Source organism: Phascolarctos cinereus, unplaced genomic scaffold (assembly GCF_003287225.1).
Source record: "Phascolarctos cinereus isolate Bilbo 61053 unplaced genomic scaffold, phaCin_HiC Scaffold_2;HRSCAF=192, whole genome shotgun sequence".
In the NCBI taxonomy this organism is placed as follows: Eukaryota; Metazoa; Chordata; class Mammalia; order Diprotodontia; family Phascolarctidae; genus Phascolarctos; species Phascolarctos cinereus.
In genome coordinates this window covers 41,074,742-41,096,245 of record NW_027555625.1, presented here as the reverse complement: position 1 = coordinate 41,096,245, position 21,504 = coordinate 41,074,742, and the positions used below count along the sequence as shown (strand labels likewise).

The following is a 21,504-nucleotide window of genomic DNA, read 5'->3' as shown; positions in this document are numbered from 1 at the left end:
GTGTAACCATGGAGTAGAGTTGGGAATACACGGCAGCATGGACTCAATGGAAATAGAAGCAAGCTGGGGTGGGAGGAGGGGAAGGATTTGAAGTCTTATTTTATAGAGTTTTTTTTTTGGGGGGGGAGCCTACTGTTACCATGCCACCTTGAGGTTAGTTCATTAACATATCCAAATCATCTCAAAGATCTCAGTAAAACTTTAAAGTCGATATATCCGCGTGATCCCAAAGTTATCAACACCATTTGCTGTTCGGCCGGTCTTTACTGTGGGTGTCTAGAACGTAGTCGAGCTTTACATACCACAGGACCAAAGGGCCCTGACAGCAATGCTTATCTGGCTCCCCCTGATTTAGCAAGTTCTGCCAGGATGTGACTTGTAGTTAATATATGATAACCGTTTGCCAACATGTTCCTTTGATCTTTGAGATGGTCTGTGTACAATTCCTAGGTTTCTCTCTGCAAACTTACATCCTGCTACTACCCCCTTATACGAGCTACTTATTTACTTATTATACTGAGTAGAAGGTGGGGATGTGGTTCATCAGGGGGACCAGAATAAGATAGAGTTCTTAACCTAAGCAGCTCAGAGTGTGAGCCAGGAGTGAGAGTAGTGCTTCCTCATGATGGGGAAGTTCCAGGTGGGGACTTACCAATCACTGAATTGGCCTCAGGTTAGAGTTATCCCCAGGGGGCCTGCAATTGGAAATTAGGTTATTTCCCTAGGGTTCAGAAAGATAGTAAGCATGTAAGGTAGGATCTGAAGTCTTCCTGATTCCGGATCCAACCCTCTACCCACAGGACCACCTGGGTGCACCTCTAATGGTGCACATCTCCCAACTCTTTGTCTCCTGGCTCCACTCTGACTCTGGATGGGAGACAAAACTGAATAGGATTCGCAGAACCACAGAGCATTAACTCTGGCTGATCAGTCCACTAGATTGTGAGATCCTTCAGGGTAGGTGCTGTCTTTTGCTTCTTTTTGTATTCCCATCATTTAGCTTGACTGACTGCTTGGTCGACCCAACCTGCTCACTTGACAAAACAGTGACTTGATCAAGGCCATCCACCTACCTCTCAACTCCCCATCCAAGGCAGCTTCCCTGAGAATCCTAGCAGCAATGAATGGAAATCAGGACTCCTGCTTCCTGCCATAGAGCCTTGGCCAACAGCTTGATCTTAATGGCCCTGTCTCTCACTAAGGGCCCTCCTTAACAGGGAGCCCAGGATTCCACCCGCACAAGGGATTGTGAACAGCAGTTTTAGCTTGTGCTCAGCCGGCTGAGCAAAGCAGGGGAAGTATGGTCTAGATTAAAGAGTCAGAAGAATGCCACCCTTTCTCCTTCCTTAGGGCTCAAGCCACTGGTAGTATGGGGATGTGCCTCCTTCAGAAAGCTCTGTTTGCTTGACCCAATTTAGTGTATGCTAAGGATGCTTCTAACTCCATGGACCTTGTGAGTGTTCTGAGGTTTCCTGTATGTTGCGTCTCCGAAGCCTCAATTATACTGTATTCTACTGTATACTGTATTATACTCAATTATACAATTATACTGCATTTGCCTCCCAAGTCTTCTGCCTCCCTTCAAAGTACCTAGCACGACTCCACCCATAGGAAATGGGGCTGTATTTCACAGTGGTAATGATGACTGGACCTTAAGGCCCTTTAATATTTACAGATGTTTATCATACATGATCTCCTTCTTTCCGTTGTCATAGAACCATTTAACCCCACCCCACAACAGCCCCAAGAAGTGGATATGTTACTAATATTTCATTTTTTCAATTGAGGAAGTTGAGATTTGAAGAAGTGATATGGTTTGCCCAAGATATTACATAAACATTGATATGTCCTCTATCTCACCCCAGATGCCCAAGGGTTTGGGTCCTGTCAAGAAGTCAGTGGGGAAATAGTCCCTTCCTCAGGGGTAGCAAGGCCCACCCACCCCAAAGAGACTCCGTAACTCTACCAATCAGCAATGACACCCCAATGGACAACTCCAGCCCTGACTGTGCTCCCAAGGTCCTGACCCACATTTCAGGCAGTCTATTTATCAGAACACCAATTCCCACTGGTACCTGATGCTCAACATACCCCAAAGCAAATGAATGCATCATTTTCCCCTTAAACTGGCTCCTTCTCCTGACCCCCTGTCAGTCAACTAGCATGTCCTACTCAGGCCAATACCATACTGGGGTATGGGGAGGGGAGAAAGGGAGAGATATTGAGGTAAAACTCAACCATTCCCTCACTCTGGTTAATAATAGCCTCTTATGCCCAATAGAGGGGAAGCATGGTGCAGTGGGTAAGGGGCTGCCTAAAGAACTAGCAACATCTGGGTTCAAGACCCCCCTTGAACACACACTAGCTGTGTGATTCTGGACAAGCTACTTAACCTCTTGGTGTGCCCAGGCAAAGAGCTAAGACCTTAAATTACGATAGAGGAAGATCCCACAGTGAGAGTTCCACACAGATAAAATCACAGGTTTAAAAAAAGTCTCTGCAGAATTTATGTTCTCCAAAGTATTTACACAGAAATCATCACAATGGGGTACAAGATCACAAAATTATCTGGTTCAACGTCATCATTTTTACAGATGGGTGAACTGAGGGGCAGAGAAGGGAAGTGACCTGCCTAGGATCACATAAAGCTAAGATCAAAACTCAATACTCCTGACTCCTGGTCTAACACTTTTCCTACCACAATACTCTCTCCTCCTCTCAACATTCATGAGACGTATTATTATCTCCATTTGACAGATCAAGGAACCAAAGCTGTGGTTTGCCTGAGATAACACAATACATTGGTATTGGGATCAAGGCTCCAGGCCTGCCTCCTAATCCAGGGCTCTCTCCCACTTTATTACCAGGATTGTCCCCAAAGACCATTGGGCTGATGCTCAGACACTCTCCATCTGGGTCTTCCCATCCTGCTCCAAGGGAGGATGACCTATTGGGAAAATTGAATGTCTCTGGCAGTGATCCTTATCTCTCTTTGCTGAGAGAAATGTCAAGGGCAAGAATTAGTTCTCTGAGTATGGGCTCAGGATCCTGGCCGTATCCTGGGAATATCCCAGGCCATATCCTTGGCTTCCAGGGAAGCCAAGAGTACTGGCCATGGAAGGCTGTGCCTCCTTAAGTCTCTGGATGTGCCATATCCTCCTCCACCCCACCCTCTTGGTGACTTGTGCCATATGGAGGGACAGGACTGGCTGAGCAGGTGAGAGAAGAAGGCTGAGGAGATCTGAGAGGAGAATGATTGCTCTGGAGCCCAGTCCGTATCATCTGCAAAGAGCTGGAGGTCTCAGCCTCTAAATCAGAGTGTCGCTTCTGGGCACAGAACCACAGGAAGAGGAAGAAACCTGTGGGCAGCAAGATGGCAGGTCACCGGAAGAATCAGATGAGTAATCTTGGCCTTAGAGTCACAAATATCCTTGTGGGAGGATCTAACCACTCCCCAGGATCCTAGGCCGTGCACAATCCCCATCTCAGGAAAGGATTCGAAGATGGTGGAGCATTTAGAGGAGACTGTAGGGAATGGATCCAGTTTTCCCAATAGGGGAGCATATGAAGTTTTGGCTAGTTTAGACACCTTTGACTAGGAAAGTGGGGCAAATTCCAAGGATCTAAGGTTAATGAGTTGCCCTAGAAGACACCCAAGACATATGGAACTAGAGCCAACTTTATGAAGATTGGTGCAGTCAAGATGAAGGCCAAATCTGAGAGTTGCTGATCTGTACCCCCTTCCCAAAGTAGTTTCATGGGATTTAAAACTGGAAGTAAGATTAGAATCGAAAGGATTCTGGCTCTAGAGTTGGAAAGGGATCTGAGAAACCACCTCATCCAATTCCTCCATTTTATGGAAGAGGAGAGTGACTTGTCCAAAGCACACAGATAGTGAGGGACAAGCAAGAGTAAATAATAAGCACTACACCAAAGTCATGGCGTGGTCCCTGACTCCCTCCAGCTCTCCCCCAGGTAGCATGCCCAGAGATCCCCTGCAGTCCTTCCAACCCTCCATCTGATCACCCAACAGGAAATGGGAAAGAGATGAGCAGATGGTCGTGAGGTCACTGTCTCTCCTTCCCTACAGAGATAAATATCTCAGCACCCACACTTAGCCTTCCCGTCCCTCCCTCAGTCAGGGTCAAGAAAGGGGACAACTGACCATATAAGGAGTTGAAGATGGTGGAGAGGAAGAGCTGAGGCAGCAGAAAATCAGAGAAGGAGAAGAAAGGCAGGCTCCAGGTGACTCCCAGGAGCACACTCAGGCCCAGGACAGTGGTGATGTCCCGGCAGATTCGTGATTCCCACTTCTTCTCCCGACAGTGCAAGCCATGGAGCATCTTTACTGCCCATATGAGGATGACCAGGTTGAAGAGGGAGGTGACTCCTGCATAGCCCATAACAAAGACCCACTGGATTTCCATTGATTTGATCCAGCATCTGGGAAAGAAGGAAAGAAAGGTTGTCAGAAATCCAGTCTGAGCTAAGAAGGGAAGCCAAGCACCCTAGCTCCCACCACACCCTCTAGCCACAACTCCCTGGAACAACTCAGGGCTCCCCAGGCCCTGAGACTCGCGGACACTCACATGGAAGTATTCTGAGAGTTGGCGTCATTCTCCTGGCTGGTTTTTATTTGGATCTCATAGCGCCCATATGCAGAGCTCTTCCAAAGGAGAAGGAGCAGTACTACAAAGCCAGGAAATCCTGTGGGGGTAGGACGGCATCAGATATGAGACGCTGGCCCAGAGGCTGCCTTGTGGTTTAGCCATAGAGGTCAGAGCAATGGAGCCATGGAAGAGGAGCTACTGGATGCCCTGGGATAGACTCAACTTTCTGGGAAGGATAATAGATGTGACCACTTTCTAAGCCGTGGCATTCACTACACCCACAGACAGTTAGGTGGCACAGGGGATACAGTGCTGAACCTGGAGTCAGGAAGACCTGAGTTCAAATCCGGCCTCAGACACTTACTAGCTGTGTGGCCCTGGGCAAGTCACCCAATCTCTGTCTGCCTTAGTTTCCTTAACTGTAAAATGGAGATAATAGTATCTCCCAGGATTGTTGTGAGGATCAAATGAGATAATGTTTGAAGTGCTTAGCACATAGTAGGCACTTAATAAATGCTTATTCTATTCCATACTGGATTCCAACCACCTCTTATTGCACACATACACCGATCAGTGGTGTGTGTATTTTTTGAGGTCTCTAATGATACCCCCTCCTAGAAGTATAATTGATCAATACTCTTCCCAACCACTCCCCAAATGCTCAGATGTTTTAAGGGAAGACCATTCTTCTAATTGGTGACTGGCTGACTGGGCCACTCTTTCAGGAGGGATCTCAGTCATGCTTCACTTCACTCGTGACTCTACTATCTGGACCCCTCTCCTCTTTACCAGCCACCATGCCCCTGAATGGATACCCTTTTCTTTTTCAGCCCTCCTTTTTGTACTGACTTCCTCCATTAGAATGTGAAGTACTTAAAAGTAGAGTCTCTCTCATTTGTTTCTATTTGCATCCCTAGTGAATAGCACATACCCTGTTATATGGTAAACAATAAATGTTTTCTGTCTCTCTAACCCTTTCTCTGTCTCCCCAGCCCATCCTACTAACAGAGTTTTTGTCTCTGCTTTTTTTCTATCTATCCAATTATCCATCCATCCACTCTCCTATCTATCTGTCCATCTATCTACTCTCCTATATATCTGTGTATCTATCGATTCGTACATAATCCATCTCTCCATCTATCATCTATGTATCTGTCATCTATCCTTTCCATCTATCCACTCTCCTATCTATCCATTCACCTATCTGCCATCCTTTCTATCAATCCATCCATCTACCATCTATCTTTTTCTCTATCTATCCATCCATCTACCCACTCTCCTATCTATCCACCTACCCTCCTACCTCCTCTCTCTCTCTCTCTCTCTCTCTCTCTCTCTCTCTCTCTCTCTCTGTCACTGCCTGTCTGTCTGACAGTCTCTCTTTCTCTCTGTCTATCTGTGATCTTCTGGCATTGATTGTACTATTGAGGAAGTAGGTGGAGGTGATTGTGGTAAAGGAAGAGGAATGGGGGGGCAGGATGGGTAGAGTGAAATAGAAGCCAAAGAGTGGAAGAAGGAGGGAGGGATTGGTGCTTACCCCAACCAAAGGCACAGAGCTTGAGAATATATCGCTGGATATAGATGTTATAGACCCGGACAAGTAGCAGGTAGAGGTTGAAGCCCTCAATGGCCATCCAGGTGAGGCAGCTGAGCAGGGAATAGTGCAGAAGGGCAGCCATGGCCACACATGCCACTGGCTGGAAGGTCAGGGAAGGACTGAGCAGAAAGGTGATGTTCAAGAGTATGACAGACACATGTAGGTTCAAGTGGATATATGTTGTGGAATTGTTCTTCTTCCTGGAATGAGGTATGGGTGGCCCCTCTGCTACAAGTCTAAGCCAAATAATTCATCCCCAATAAGGATGGAAGGATCTTGAATGAGAGTTGGGGTGGGAATGAATCTACAAAGTTGCCCACCCTTCCCCATACCCAGTGACATCAACAGGACCCAGCTAATCATCAGGAGTTCCAGGACCAGAAATCTTGCCTGTAAAAACTCTAGCTACCTCTCTGTCATTACTGGAGCAGAGAGTAGCCTACTCTCTATACCATCTTGGCATCATTTTGCATCAGAGCAGGGACAGGAAGACCTAACTCATATTGGAAACCACTCTTGGGACTTGTCTCTTCCTGGAGACCCCCCCCCAAAATAGGTATTACTGTGTTTGCCACTTCCAACCATACATGGGAGTCCTGAGGTCTCTCTTATATTGGAAAGTCAGGGAACAGAGGAAACAGACTCAGGCAGGCAGAGAGAAAATCCCCAGCTCACTGCCTCAGTGTTTCTATCTGTTCAGGGAAAATGGTTGAGAAACTGGGGAGATGTTTACCTGGAGTGCTCTATGATCCCCAGATTGAAGGTCCTGGGGAAGCATCCAAGGATTCTTCTGAGATGAGGAAGTGAGTAGATTAGGATGGGACAACCTAGCTCAAATTCCCAGGATGCCAGGACACAAAGTATACAGAAGCTCAGGCTATGGCTGACCCTTTCCCACTCTGGAGAAGGACAAATGGGATAGATGCCCTCCCCAACCCATCCTACTACCTAAGCATATGCCCTGCTGTTACATAGAACTATCCATTTTCCTTCCTTTCCCTGGGAGTAAATCAAGAGGAAGACATGAAGAGGAGAGATAAGGGTAGGAATTTTTTTCTTGGTGGAGAGGGAAGAGAGATTTGACCAGGATGGAAACCTGATGACATGGAAATTTAATGGAATGACATGGAAATCTGATCCCTAGAGGAACCTGCCACTGGTGCTAGGGAGTACCTGGAATAGAAATGGAGTAGGATGGTGAGCAGTGAAGCCACAGTGGACAAGCTACAACCCACAATGGAAATGTAGGTGAGTGGGGCCAGTAGCTCCATGCTAATCTCGGTTGATGAGAGTTTCTGAAAGAGATGAAATGAGAGGCAGGGGGATAATTGAATGAGATCCAGACTTGCAAAACAGATGAGATGACTACGCTAGAGAAGTGCTTCTTCTCTGGGACCAGAGTGGATGGGTGAGGCCAACCTTCGGCTGGCCACTTACCATGAGGACAGCAAAGTAAGTGAGGTGGTCACAGTGGCACAGGACCTGATATGATGATATTAAGATAGTCTCGCAACCTGCAGTGCTCCAGGCCCCCCAACTGGCTTTTCCTGGGGCAAGAAGAATAGAAGCAGCTAGGGAGTGAGACGTCATTCAGTTCTCAATTCGATTCAACAAACATGTTAGGTGCCAAGGAACATTGACTTTCAATTATCCAGGTTAGGGGTGGGGTGGGAAGTAGGGTGGTTTATACTGTTAGAAAAGACCATGGATATAATCTAGTCCAACCACTTTCTTTTTACAGTAGAAAATCAACACTCAGAGATGTTCAGCAATTTTTTCAATGTCACATATCTAGTAATGCCAAAGTTGAGATTCAAAATCAGACCTTCTGACTCCACTCTACTCAAGCTGAGCTTCCCCTTCACCACCCCTGCCATCAGCCAACGTCAACTTGAAGAAGTCAGGCTAAGTTTAATACTGGCCTGAGTATGTCGGAATTAAAAGGGACTTTTGTGAAGGAGTAGGGAAAGAAGATAGATGAGGTAGGAAAAGACCCAAAAGACAAACATAAATAAAGCCATGCTTAGGCTGTGGTTTTCTCATCTGAGAAATGGGCATACTCTCTACCACCACTCCCAGGATGGTAGCAAAGATAAAATGAAATCAGATGGGTGACGGCTAAAGATGTGAATATAATGGAATATTACTGTGCACAGGACAAAACCAGAAAAATACAGAGAATCATGGAAAGACTTACAAAGTGAAGTAAGCAGAGCCATGAAAACAATCTACATGATGCCTATAACAATTAAATGGGAAGAACACCAAGCACCAAAAAATTGAAAATTAATGTTGCTAAAGTTACAAAGACCAAGCTTAGTCCCAAAGAAGAGATATGAGGTGGTGCTGTCCCCAACTTTTTACAGTAGTGTCTACTGGGGAGGGGGAATGGTGCATAGTCCATGGGTGCTATATAAAATACCATACTTTTTTTGTTTGGTTTTACTTCTTTTTTCTCTCTTCTTCCTCTTTTCTTTCTTATCGAAAAAAAAATCTTTGTTATAAGAAATGGCTCTCTGGAAGGGGAAGTGGAAGGGAAACGGGGGAAATCTATATGATGGGGAAAAAAACCTTCCAAAAACATCAATAACAACTATTTTTAAAAACAAAACCAAAAAAATGAGATCAGAAATGGGAGAGGGTTTAAAAAGCTAAAAAGTACCTGTGAGCTTCCCTTCACCACAGCCAATACCAGTGCTAAGCTGACATTTTAACACCTTTAGACAGGTCTGGCTACTTTAAACACAACTGGCTACTTCCAGCAGCTATAGGTAGCTATGGCTTCCCCCTAGAGCCCCAACACTCTGTAGCCTTGGTCAACCTTTGCTAACATCTTCAGCCTCTGACAAGCCCTCCCAGGCTTGTGCCCTCTGTAGAAAATCACCTGCTCCTTCCTTCCAGAAGACACACGTCAAATCGTATCTCTCCTGCGGGGGAGGAAAGAGAAGGCCAAGTGAGAAAGTCCTGGTCAGTTGCCAAAGTCAGTGTCAGCATGAAAGGGCTTCCATCCTCATTTCTTCCCTAACTGAGCTTGGTCTGAAATAAGAGCTTGTCTTGAGTGAGAGCTACCTGTACCTACAAAACTGGGCAAACTCCCACATTGTTAAGCCATTGGATAGGATGGCCTGGGATTAATATAAGCAGGTAAGGTGTTTTCTGTGTAATGTCACTGGAAACTGGAGAAGGGAGCAAATACAGAAGGTAGTATCCCTCCAGCCATCTCTTAGAAATCATAGCATCTAATGTCTTCATTTTACAAATGAGGAAACTGAGGCCAAGAGGTTAAACAACATCCCCATGACAACACAGCTAATAATTTCAACCTGCGTTGTCTGACTTCAAATTCAGTTGTCTTAGCCATAGAATGGTAGAGCTAGAAGGGGTCTCAGGGATCTGACTTACCCAAGGTCACTTGCTAAGTTAGTGGAAGAGCTGGCTTTTTCAATCCCAACTGGACAAATGCTCTATTGCATTGTGGGGGAGTCCAAGCTACCCACTGGGACCTGAGATTTCTAAGCCCAACTTCAAGATACTTTACTTACTAAAAATTCTGTTTGGAGGTTCATTCCAGCCAAAGATAATCCTCGAACCTCAATCCTATGGTTAATCCCAGACATCAAATAAACATTGATAGAGCCCTGACTGGCTAAGTAGTTCGTCACATTATCAAAATGCGGTGATTTGGAAATAGTTCCAAGTGATTTATTTTGTACCAGCAGCTTTCAAAGTGGGGTGTGTGTGTGTGTGTGTGTATTTGGAGTGGTTCCCCTCTGCTCACCAGACTTTCATTGTGCCAAAAGCTGATGTTTATACCCTGCCTCAGGCTGGACACACTATGGTTCACCAAGCTGGCTCCGAGGATGTTATCATTGAGCAGAAGACTGTTATCATCATCCTGGAAAGAAGAAAGAAGAGTGACGAAATAGGCAGGTGCGTCCCAGAGCCTGCCACTGAAACATAGGAGCCATGAGATCCCCCAGCTACCCGTCTTCAGGCTAGCTGTTTTCTCCATGATGCCACACTTCTCACCCTGGATTTAGGGGGATAAGTATTTCTTTTATCTTCAATGGTGTACTCAGTGCAAGAGGGAGTCAGGGGAAAGGAGGGTTGGTATTGGAAGGGGCAGAGAGGACAAAGGTTGGCATAGGAAAGATCAAGAATGCTTAGATTAGTAGAGGAGACAGTGGAACTAGTGAAGAATGACTGAAGAGAGTGCAGGGAGAGTCAGGCTTGGCACAGGAGAGGGCACAGAGGGAGAAATGGCACAGAAGAGGAAGGGTGGGTGAGGTTTGGTGTAGGAGGGACTAGGGAAGACTGGGTCATGATCCCTTTATACTACTACCATTCTTCCATGTGGAGTCGGGGGGACGTGGACCAAAGTTGGAAGGGTAGAGGACAGAGGGAGCCCAGACAATGGGGCACTCCTGGGAGGGAGGCTGGGGTGATTCCTCCCACCTTGACTCCCCAGAGGCTCTGACCTGGAAGAAATACTTCATGTCAAAGTAGATACAAATTAACCGCAGCTCCTGGGGGGCTTCTCTTGCTTTGCACGCTCGCTGAGTCAGCTCAGTGGGGAACTGCATGATGTGCCTGGTTTGGGCCTAAGGGGGTCCAGAAGAACTATGAGCATTGACCAAACCATTGTAACAAGGATTTGCTGTTCACTTATTTTTTGGGGGGTGGGGTTATAGGGACCAAGCCCTTGGTGGAACAGGAAGATATTGGATACCTATTAGAAGGGACACAGTATCCACTGGATGAAATATTCAGGCTGATGTTTCAGGGTTCAGTGTGCTACACCCTAAATCACACTTGGAGCCTCAGGGGATCAAGACAGATGGTGGAGAGGTCTTTCTGTACGAGCCCTGTACCAGCCCTGGTCTGTATACCATCGGGACCTATGGATAATGATGCTCCCACCGACTGAGCCGTCAAGGAGTCAATATTGTGAACCAAATAGCTTCTGTGGACAGAGCTCTAGTTGAGCAAAATGACAGTCCCAGGGAAGACATGAGCCCAGCCAGCGGGAAACTCCCTCTGGGGAGACATATCCTTTGCCCTTGGAAAACGTTCAGTCCTAGTATGTTTCATAGGGCCAAGAGCTACAAGGCACCTTAGAAAGTGTCTGGTAGTCCAAGCTCCCTCCACTTCATAGATGAGAAAACTGGAGCTCAGAGAGGTAAGTAGCCACAAACAACTAATATATGGCTGAGCTGAGACTGGACCTAAGTTTTCTCCCCCCAAATACAGAGTTCTTTCCACTACATTTCCACTAGGATCTCAAAGCACTTTACTTACACAGTAAAAAAAAAAAAGTAACTAGTATTTATATGGTACTTAAGGTATGCAAAATGCTTTATATATGTTAGTACATTTTATCTTCACAACAACAAAGAGAGGTAGGTGCTATTATTATACCCATTTTACAAATAAGGAAACTGAGGTGCATAGAGGTAAGTATCATAAGGTCACACAGATAGTGAGTGTTGGAAGGATCCAAATGTAGGTCTTCCAGACTCCAAGTCCCCCTACTTATCTAACATGATTTCACACAGAGAAGAGGCCAAGTCTATAAGAGTTGGTCCCAGGATCTCACTGAGTCAGAAGCAAAACCAGGATGATGTTTATGGTATCCTGACCCTTCCCCACCAATGTCTAGTGGAGAGGAATCAAGAGAGAATTAAGACTAGAAGCTGGCCCTGGGGCAACTAGCCAGCTCCCAGAGCCTCTGTACAGGGTGTGGAAGGAGCTAATGAAGGAGGTGCCACTGACCTTCTCTAGGTATGAACTATTGATTGTGAGCCCAGAGAAGTCACAGGTGAGCTTGAAGACCAGAGACTGGATGTTATTGGTCTGAAGAGTGACATTCCCACTAGAGAAGTTAGCATTCTTCAGCTTAGCCTCCAATGAGTGGATTAATCTAGAAAAGGAGGAGGATGATTATCAGGTGATGGAGAAGAAGAGAGGGGAGGATAGGAACCAGTGAGCCCCCAGCAAGAGTGGGGAGGAGACAAGTGCCATGGATGAAATAGCTGAGGAGGTCAGGTCTCAATTCCAACCCCAATTGTCTTGGCCCCATGTCCTTCATGCTTTCCTCCACATCCCAGTGCCTCAGTCTTTTTGGGTTGGCAAGAGAAATGGTCTTAGAGTCTAAAGACCACAATTTGAATTCCAGGTCTGACCCCTTTCCCGGATGGGTGACCTTGGATTAAGAGCCAGCATCTTCTCTTTGTGTTTCAGTTTTCTTATCTGTCAAATGAGAATAATACAATTCATTCTCCATATCTGACATGGTGGTTGTGAGGAAAACATTGGCTTCTTCCATAGAAATGTCTTCTCTTAATTATCACTACCCAAGTCATGTGGCTTGAGGGTGTCAGGCCTAGGGCTAGAATCAGATCTCCTGACTCCCCTATCTTAGGACTGTACCCCAAGAAGGAGAAAAGGTAGTGGAGAGATAGCTACAGAGGGGAGAGGAAGAAGGGTACTGCCCAGCCCCCCTTACCTTTGGTTATCTTGACGTTTCCGAAAGAAGGTTCTAGTTTCTAGAAACTTCATGTATTCAACAGTTTCATTTGTTGCCCTGCGGTGAGCTGAAGTCATATTCATGCAGGTTGCAGGGGGCCTAAGACCCCAGCTTGATCTTAGCCCCTATACTCCCCCATCTCCCCAGGGCTCAGGATGGACTTGACGTTGTTATAGAAAAACTCATCCTTCCATCTTTTTTGCCCCATTATCTGGTCTGGGTGGCCTCTCCCTACAACCATCTAGGGCCTAGCCCCCTGACTAGGTCCCTGAGGTGCCCAGGCCTGTCCTTCTACCAACCTTCTATGCCCCCAGGTTTTGTGGGTCTCTCACAAAAACATAAGTGCATACGCACTTGTATACACTCACAGGGTCAGAATCTGACTTAGATCCCTGTCCAAAGCTCAGTAGGTGAAGTGTGAGCTGGCTTACCTTCGTTAGCCCAGCTCCAATCAGCCAAAAGACACAGGAAGAAGAAGGTTTGCTTGGGGAGCATCATAGTCCTACAGTCCCTGTGTCTCCACTGCACTTGTAGACTTTCTGTTTGACTCACATTCCTTAAAGCTGAAAAGGATGTTAGATGTCATTTAGACCAAACTTCTCCTTTCACAAAGGAGAAAATTGGCACAGAGGGCAAGTGATTGATTCAAAGTCTCATTACCAATTAGGGACACGTGCTAATTATTTGTTCTTGTTATCAAGTTCTCCTCCAATTTATTGCTCAGAGAGCCGCAGTGTTTCAGATTGGGAAATGTCCAGGATCCAACTCATCATTGATAGAGAATCCCCCCTATAGGAGGAAGAGATGTTCAATTACTTTTTTTCTTCTTAGTCCCTAAATCTTCTATATCCCCATCCATGCTGTTCTCTAGACTCTAAAGATTTAGATAGCCCTTTGATGTGAATAAACGCCCTTTTATGTTATATTGTATTCCTGCCTTATACTTCAGTACCCACTATGTACGAAAGAATATGCAAAATGCTGAGGTTTCTCCAAAGCAAGATGGGATAGAGGTGCCTCCTTTAGCAGGAACCATGGTGCAGCAGCCCTTAGAAGCAGTTTTCCGTGCTCAGACCCTTGGCATCGCTCATGGAGTAACTCTTCTCCTGAGCACAGCTGGGGCACTGTTCATCCACGTTATAAATGACAGACAACCATTGGAGGTGTCTGAGGTCATTTGTGAAACTCCAGAATCTTAGGTTTAATTGTTTACTTTTCATCTTTCGGGGGAGCGGTTGTCATTTTTTTAATAAGCATATTTTATTAAAGGGTAAAAAAAAGAATCCCCTTTAAAATATATCTGATGAGTGGTCGTCCACTCTTTGCTTGAACCTCTTGAATGAGAGGGAACCCATTACTTCAAGGTAGACCATTCCACCTTTGGAAAACTCTGGTTGCTTGGAAGATTTTCCTGACATCAAGCCCAAATTTCTTTGGACCATTCACCCATGGCTTTTGGTTCTGCTAATTTGACCTAATTAATCAAATCCTCCTTTCAAATACTTGAAGCTAGCTATTACATTTCCCCTGAGTCTTCTCTTCTCCAGACTAAGTAATCCCATTTCCTTCCACCAATCTTTACCTGGCATGAACTTAAGGCTCTCCATCACCCTGGTTGCCCTTCTCCAGATGCATTCCATCTTATCAATGTCCTTCCTAAACTGTGGTGCCCAGAACTGAACATAATACCCCATATGTGTGTTGTATCCAGAGCAGATCACTGGGCAGCTATCACCTGCCAGTTCCTGGAAGTTATACATCTCTTAGCGCAGCCTAAGGTGCTGTTGGATTTTATTTGGCTGTCATCTTTCACTGTTGACTCACATTTGAACTTATAGCCCATTATACTGTTCAAGATCTTTTCCAGAAGAACAGCTGTCTAATTACAAGTCTTTCCTTTTATTTTCAGATGCTTTGCTGTGGTATGAGGTGACTTTGTATTTCTGAAGACTATGATGATGAGGCACAAGTTGTGGAAGAGTCTACCATGCTGAGAAGGCTTTAAGTAATTTCCCAGTGGTCAGCAGCAGAGCAGGAAGGCGCCCCATTCCTCTTCCTGCTACTGACTTCAGAAAAAGTGGAAGGATATATTTCAACTGGCTGTCCCCCTGGCTTCCTTCAAGTTCTAGCTAAAATTCCATCTTCTCCAAGAAGCCTTTCCCAATCCCCCTCAATGGTAGTGCCTTCCCTTTGTTAATGGTGGGGTGTGGGAAAGATGGTAGGGGGTGTTGGGAAGGGAGATAGTACCCTTCCTACTACCCTTCCTGGAGGTCTGTGACTCCCTGGGGACACATGCCTCCCTGACCCCAGTAACTTTGTCTTTCCCAAAAAGTTACTTGCCTTCTCAAATTTTCTCAAGGCTAAGGGTCCCCAGGGGAAGAGAGAAGGTGGGACTGGTAAGGATGGGAATAAGGACCAGGTTGAAAGTGTGGTGGGTTACTCTGTCAGGGGAGAGGAAGGGAGAGTCTTCAGGGATCTTCTGGAACAGGGATTGGGCCACCCTAGGAATACATACTGTTTCCCTTGGCAATAGCTTGGAGATGAAAGGTGAGAGACAGTGAAGAGTCCAGGTGGAGTCCTGGTTTGTGAGCCTGGGGGACTGGGAGGTGGGTATTCCTCCCTACAATAAAAAAGAAGGTAGGAGGAAGAAGAGCTTGGGGGAAAGATAATGAGTTCTGCTTAATATGTCTATTGGACATCCAGTCTGAGATGTCTGAAAGGCAATTGGAGATGTAAGGTTGGAGGCTGGTAGAGAGGCTGGGGCAGGATAGGTAGATTTGAGAATCAGCATCAGCATAGAAATGCCACTCATGATGCTCATCCACTGTGAAAGACTTAGTAACTCTGACAAATGCAATGATCCATGACCATTCCAAAAGACTCATGATGAAAAATGCTATCACCTCTAGATAGAGAACTCATGGACTCAGAATGTTACCAGAACCTTGATTGGGTGGCAGATATGAATAACATGAACCTCAAAGGAAGAGTGATTACTGAGAAATGAAGGACGGAGGACAAACTGAAAGCATCAATGGGGAGCAAGGAATATTCCAACTCCCTAGCCTCAACTGGTAAGCCAAGGGAAATGAGTGAAGATGTAGCCAGGCAAAGAAAAAGTGGCCAGAGAGGCTGTGTCATCAAGGGGGGGACTAGGTTTCATTAAGAGCTAGTAGATGAAAGGTATGGGAGAGGAAAAGATTTAAGATGAAGGAACATTTGTTGTCTGTGAAACAGGAATTCCAGAGGGCACAGTGGAGGGCTGAGTAGAGTTAGGATGAAACTTTGGGATGGACGAGGGGAATGAGAATGAAGAATTGGGTGGCAGGGGGTGTGCAATCAAGTTTGGATGGTGATCTATAGAGTTCAGAATCACTGGAATGTGAAACTTATGACCAGGCGTTAGAATTTTCATCACTGAGTAGAGAATGCCACTGCTCTCCCCTCAAAAGAGTCACAGAAGAAGATGAAAGGTCTGAAGTCAAAGGGAGGGCTGCTCTTCTTTGCACTGGGGCTTCTCCACATTTCAATTGGGAGATTGGGCTGGCAGCAGGAGGTGGAAAATGTCTTGTGCTGGTACAGATGGATGTGGTTACTCTGGGGCAGATGAAAGATGCCTGGCCCCACCCCCAGCAGCCTTTCCTCAAGGGACCCTTTGTACTCAGTACAAGATGGAAGGCTCAAGCCACTAACAGACATGTGGTCTGAGGGCAGGAAATTCCCTCCTCCTCTTTGCCTGTTGTACATCTTCTAAAGCGTAATTTCAATGCCTCCTCTTTCAAGAAGCCTTCTCTGATACCCTCTTACAAAATACATGTTTGTAGTATATTAATTATACATTAACATGTAGTACATAATTATATATTAATATGATTAATATATAATTATATATTGTAATACATGTTATATATTTATAATATATCTCTACATAAACTCGTTTGATCCTCATAGCAACCCTGGGAGGGAAATGCTATTGTTAGCCCCTTACATGACTTGCCCAGGTTCACACAGCTAATAAATATCTGGTATAGGATTTGAACTCAAGGCTTTCTGACTCCAAGACCTGCAGTCTATCCACTGTGTCACATAGTAGCCTACTGTAGAACCTCCCTGAGGGCGCAGCCTGTCTTCTCTGGACTTAGACCACCCACAGCACAGTACTTTATAAATAACAGTAAGTACTTTATAAATGTTTGCTCAATTAAATTTATACTTCTGTTGCGTATGTAGGCCACCTCCACACTCACTGAGTTTCTACCAGGCTTACTGAAGTCACTCAAAGCAGGGTGCCTAGGATACCCCCATCCCTTTTGGAAAATCAAACCTGACTTTGCTTCCCTTGAGAAGTGGAAGATTGACATCCCAATTTGGGATTGGGGCCTCCATTCCCCTAGAACCAAATTTTCTAACTTACAGTGGAGATGGAGAATGGATTATGGGGAGGAGAAGCCCCAAGGTCCAAACAGTTGTTTGGTGCTGCTGCCAATAACTGCCTCGAGAAGAAGGGGAGGCAGGAAGCCAGTCCCAACCCATCCTCAACTATAAGTACCTGGACTATGGGAGGTCTTTTCCTGGATTGATGGATCCCCAAAGGATCCTTAGATAGAATCCAGGGGTTCTGTGAACTTAGATGGGGAAAAAAATGACATCTTTCTTTTCTTTTTTTCTTGAATTTATTTATTTTTAGTTTTCAACATTTACTTCCACAAGATTTTGAATTCCAAATTTTCACCCCATCTCACCCCTCCCCAAGATGGCATGCATTCTGAATGCCCCTTCCCCTAGTCTGTCTTCTCTTCTATCTCTCCCCCCCCCCTCATCCCCTTCCCCTTCTATTTTACTGTAGGGCAGGACAGATTTCTGTACCCCATTTCCTGTATTTCTTATTTCCCAGTTGCATGTGAAAACATTTTTTTTAAACATGTGTTTTTAAAACTTTGGGTTCCAAATTTTCTCCCTTCCTCCCTCCCCACCCACCCTCATTGAAAGGCAAGCAACTCAATATAGGTTATACATGTGCAGTGTTTTGCATAGCACTTCCTTAATAGACGTGTTGTGAAAACCTAACTCTATTTCCCTTAATCCTATTCTGCACCCCAATTTATTCTATTCTTTCTTTTGACCCTGTTCTTCCTCAGAAGTATTTGCTTCCAATTACCCCCTTTCCCAATCTGCCCTCCTCTCTATCATCCCCCTACTCTCTCGTGCCCTTCCCCATCTAATTTTCCTGTAGGGTAAGACAGATTTCCATACCCAATTGAGTGTGTTATTACCTCCTTAAGCCAAATCCTATGAGAATAAAATTCACTCATTCCCTCTCACCTTCCCCCATTTCCCCTCCACTGTAAGAGCCTTTTCTTTTCTGTTTTTTGTGAGATATTTTACCTTGTTCTACCTCTCTCTTTCTCCTTCTCCCAGTATAATCCTCTCTCACCCCTTAATTTTATTCTCCAGATGACATCTTTCTTTTCATTAGCCCCTAACTGAAATGGAGCATTTCTTTTTATAACTCCAAATTGTGAGGAGGTCTCAGTCAGCTTCATCAGACCGACATGGGCTTCCAAGATACAAAAATGATTAAGAATTCCTAACCTTGAGAGGAAAATGAGCAAGGAAGCAGGAAGATGTGGGGTCTAGTTATGAATGTCCTTGGGAGAGCCGGATAAAGAAGAGATTCTTAGGATTTAGAGTGACAGCTAGGTAGAGAGGATGATAGAGGCCTGGAGGACTGGAGTTTGAATCCTGCCTCAGACCTTTGCAAGTTGTGGGACCCAAAGAGGCAAGTCACTGAACCTTTGTCAGCCTCAGTTTTCTCATCTCTAAATGAGCACAATAACACTACCTCTTTCACTATGCTGTTGGAAGGATCACTTGCCAATGTTAAAATGCTGTTTAAACATTAACTATCATTATTATTAGAGTGGGGACGGACTTTAGATACAATCCAGTCATAGAACTGGAGATTTAGAGTGGGAAGGGACCTAAGAGGCCAATCACTTTAACCCCTTCATTTTACATATGAGTTACCTGAGGCAAGAAAGGTAAAGTGGCTTGCCCCAACTTCATACAACTAGGAAGTATCTGAGTAAGATTTGAACCCTGGTTACCCTGACCCTATCCACTATACCGGGATGCTACTCTCACCTAAATCTCTAGTTTTACAGAGAAGGAAGATGGGATTTGCCCACAGTCACCTAGCTAGTCATTCTCAAGGCAGGAATTCAAATGCACATCCTCCGACTCCAAATCAAATGTTATTTTTACTATGCTGTGCTACCTCCTTCTGTGAACATCCTCCTAGGAAAGAGCAGAAGGGAAAGGGAACTCTACCCTCTACCTTGCAATTGAGGAAATTGAGGCAAAACAAGAAGTAAGTCACCAAGCAACCTTTCTAATTCGAAACTGTGGTTCCTACTGTTTTATCAGGATCTAACCACTGACCTTCACTTCCTCATGCTGTTTGGAGCTCAACTTCTCATCTGGGCTAGAATAATATTCTGGCAACCCAATCTCTACAAGGCCCCAACCTCCACCTTTCAGGGACTCCTCTTGTAGACATCTCTCAGTACTTTCTTACTTTAATTTGTAACCCTTATTTTATGTATCTACTTAAGAGATAGCCAAGGGAAGAATACTTCCTCCTTTTACAGATGAGAACAACCGAGGTCTAGAATGGTTAAATAAATTAAAGTTGTAATGAGGGCCCACACATTGCCCTATTGTCCATTTGATTCATTGTTATAGCTCCCTGAGCCTGGAGGAAAAATACCAATAATCTCAATTGACAAGAGGACATTTTTTGGGCATTGGTTACAGTTAAAGAACATTAGAGATGGAAGGGATATCAGAAACCATTTAGTCCAACACCCTCATGTTACAGATGAGGAAATAGAGGTCCGGAGATGAAGAGTGACCTTGAAATGTTAGAACATAGAATGTCAGAGCTAGAAGGGATCTCAGAGATCATTTATTCCAAACTCCTTATTTGACAGAATAGGATGCAAGCTTGAATCAGGGGTCCTGGTTTCTACTCTGCCACTACCTCTATGGGGCAATCATGGATCTGGTTTTCTATTTCTTCATCTTTTTCATGGGTAACAATAATTCAATCTCACCCTTCTCACAGGCCCAGGGGATTGTGGAAGTGAGACTACTTTGCCAAACTCGGAGCATAGAGTAAGTAAAGTCACACTCAGCAGCCAGAAGGGTAAAACCTAAGGCAGTCCCAGAGTCATGGGCATTGGGCATTGGACAAGTCTGTACCAGCAACTGAGGTGAGGAGGGAATGGTCAGGGCGGGGGGGGGAGGTGTTACAGAAAAGAAAGATGTGGTCTCTCTGTCCTGAGGAGCTTTTTAGCATAGTTTGATTAGGGAAATTAAGTAACAAAATCCAGCCAAATGAGTGGGCTGGTGGACAAATGCTGTAGAAATTCAGGGAGGTCCCAGTAGACTACAGTAGGCAGGTAAGACTTTCTAGAAGAGGTGGGATTCAAACAAGGTCTTGACCTTGAAGTTTGGGTAGGCTTCAAATAACTTACAGGGTCATAGGGTTTTGAGCTGGAAGAGCCATGAGGATGTTTGCGCTAGAAAGGATCCCAAAGCACCAAATGTTAGCCTAGACCATACTTCAGTGATACTCACATTCAATCCCCTCATTTTACAGATGCAGAGAATATATGTAACATTTGAATCGAAATGACTCTAAATCTGTCACTCTAAACTATAGTAGATGAGGGATATTAAGACATAAGATTGCAGCCCATAACTACCCATCAGGCTTATACTAACCCCCCAGGATCAGTTAGGGATGCACCAAGGAGCCCCTGGCACCAACTAAGATGGAGAAGAGACAATGAATGGATTTGGTGTCTGGGGAGGAGGACCATCTAGGGCAGAGCACCAAGCAGACCCTCTGTCCCCCCAACCCTGGAGTATCACCAAGCCACTGCCAGCCTAGAAAGAGAGGGGTAGCTGAAGCCTACTCAGAGAGAGAAAGACAGACAGACAGACAGAGACAGAAATAGAGACAGAAATAAAGACAGAGAGACAGAGAGATAGACACAGATAGATACAGAGAGAGAAAGACAGAGACAGAGACAGACAGAGAAAGAAACACAGAGAGAGAGAGAGAAAGAGAGAGAGAATGAGCAGAGATAGTGGAGGCCAGAAAGATGGGGAGAGATAGAGCCATACTGACCTGAGCCTTGGGGAAGAATGTTGCTTCTGCCAGTGCTGCAACTTGACTCTTTAGTTTTTCAGAAGAAAAGGGGAAGTCAGGATTTCAGCTACAGCTGCTAATCGGCCTCTTCAAGCAACATTCACTGTCAAATAGATTTTAGAACCCACTTCTCTTTTTGCCCTGCAAATGCTTCCCATGAGACAGTTGGAGGAAGGAGAAAATTAGAGCATCTGTTCCTCCTTCTCCTTTTCATGCCTTGGATTGGGTTTCCCATAATTTTAACCGTGGTGTATCTCTATGGGTTCACATCATCCCTACCCACACACTTGAGTGTGTGAGTTTGGGGGCTATAGTGGAAAGAATGCTGGAACTTTGGTGGTAGCAAAGAATAGGAAACAAATTGGGTGATTATGGATCATTAGAGACAATATTCTTAAAATCACATGATCGCAATTAAAATATCCTAGAATTTGTGGCACATGAATATAATGGAATATTATTATGCAATAAGGAATTGATCCATATGAAGAATTCATAGAAGTAAGGAAAGATTTATATAAATGGATGCAAGAGTTAAGTAAACAGAACCAGG

At 45.0% G+C, this 21,504-nt stretch overlaps 1 protein-coding gene across 11 annotated transcripts; it reads right to left on the bottom strand.

The window, feature by feature from the left end:
* Positions 1-2,483: 2,483 nt before the first annotated feature.
* ADGRG5 (adhesion G protein-coupled receptor G5) lies at positions 2,484-21,056 on the bottom strand. Of its 11 annotated transcripts, none has more exons than XM_020963699.2 (15): positions 20,931-21,056; positions 13,394-13,522; positions 13,165-13,296; positions 12,713-12,800; positions 11,980-12,127; positions 10,686-10,808; positions 9,986-10,102; positions 9,092-9,134; positions 7,645-7,754; positions 7,381-7,502; positions 6,941-6,997; positions 6,148-6,443; positions 4,590-4,707; positions 4,166-4,443; positions 2,484-2,947 (listed from the first exon to the last, which is right to left on the bottom strand). In XM_020963699.2, the coding sequence occupies exons 3-15, from the start codon at positions 13,229-13,231 to the stop codon at positions 2,898-2,900; spliced, it is 1,617 nt and encodes a 538-aa protein (XP_020819358.1). In that variant the 5' UTR covers positions 13,232-13,296; positions 13,394-13,522; positions 20,931-21,056; the 3' UTR covers positions 2,484-2,897. The 11 variants fall into 11 exon arrangements, with proteins under 11 accessions (XP_020819358.1, XP_020819349.1, XP_020819350.1 ...); XM_020963690.2 differs by having other exon boundaries at positions 2,484-3,359; positions 20,931-21,053; XM_020963691.2 differs by having other exon boundaries at positions 2,484-3,359; positions 6,148-6,407; positions 20,931-21,053.
* Between the last annotated feature and the right edge of the window lie 448 nt (positions 21,057-21,504).

Excerpts from the sequence above, each read along its gene's own strand:
- ADGRG5 (XM_020963690.2), bottom strand. The coding sequence starts at position 13,231 with ATGATGCTCCCCAAGCAAACCTTCTTCTTCCTGTGTCTTTTGGCTGAT. Across the intron at positions 12,128-12,712 it reads AAACGTCAAGATAACCAAAG|ATTAATCCACTCATTGGAGG; the intron begins GTAAGGGGGGCT and ends CTCCTTTTCTAG. Across the intron at positions 6,998-7,380 it reads CTACTCCATTTCTATTCCAG|AAGAATCCTTGGATGCTTCC; the intron begins GTACTCCCTAGC and ends TCCTCATCTCAG.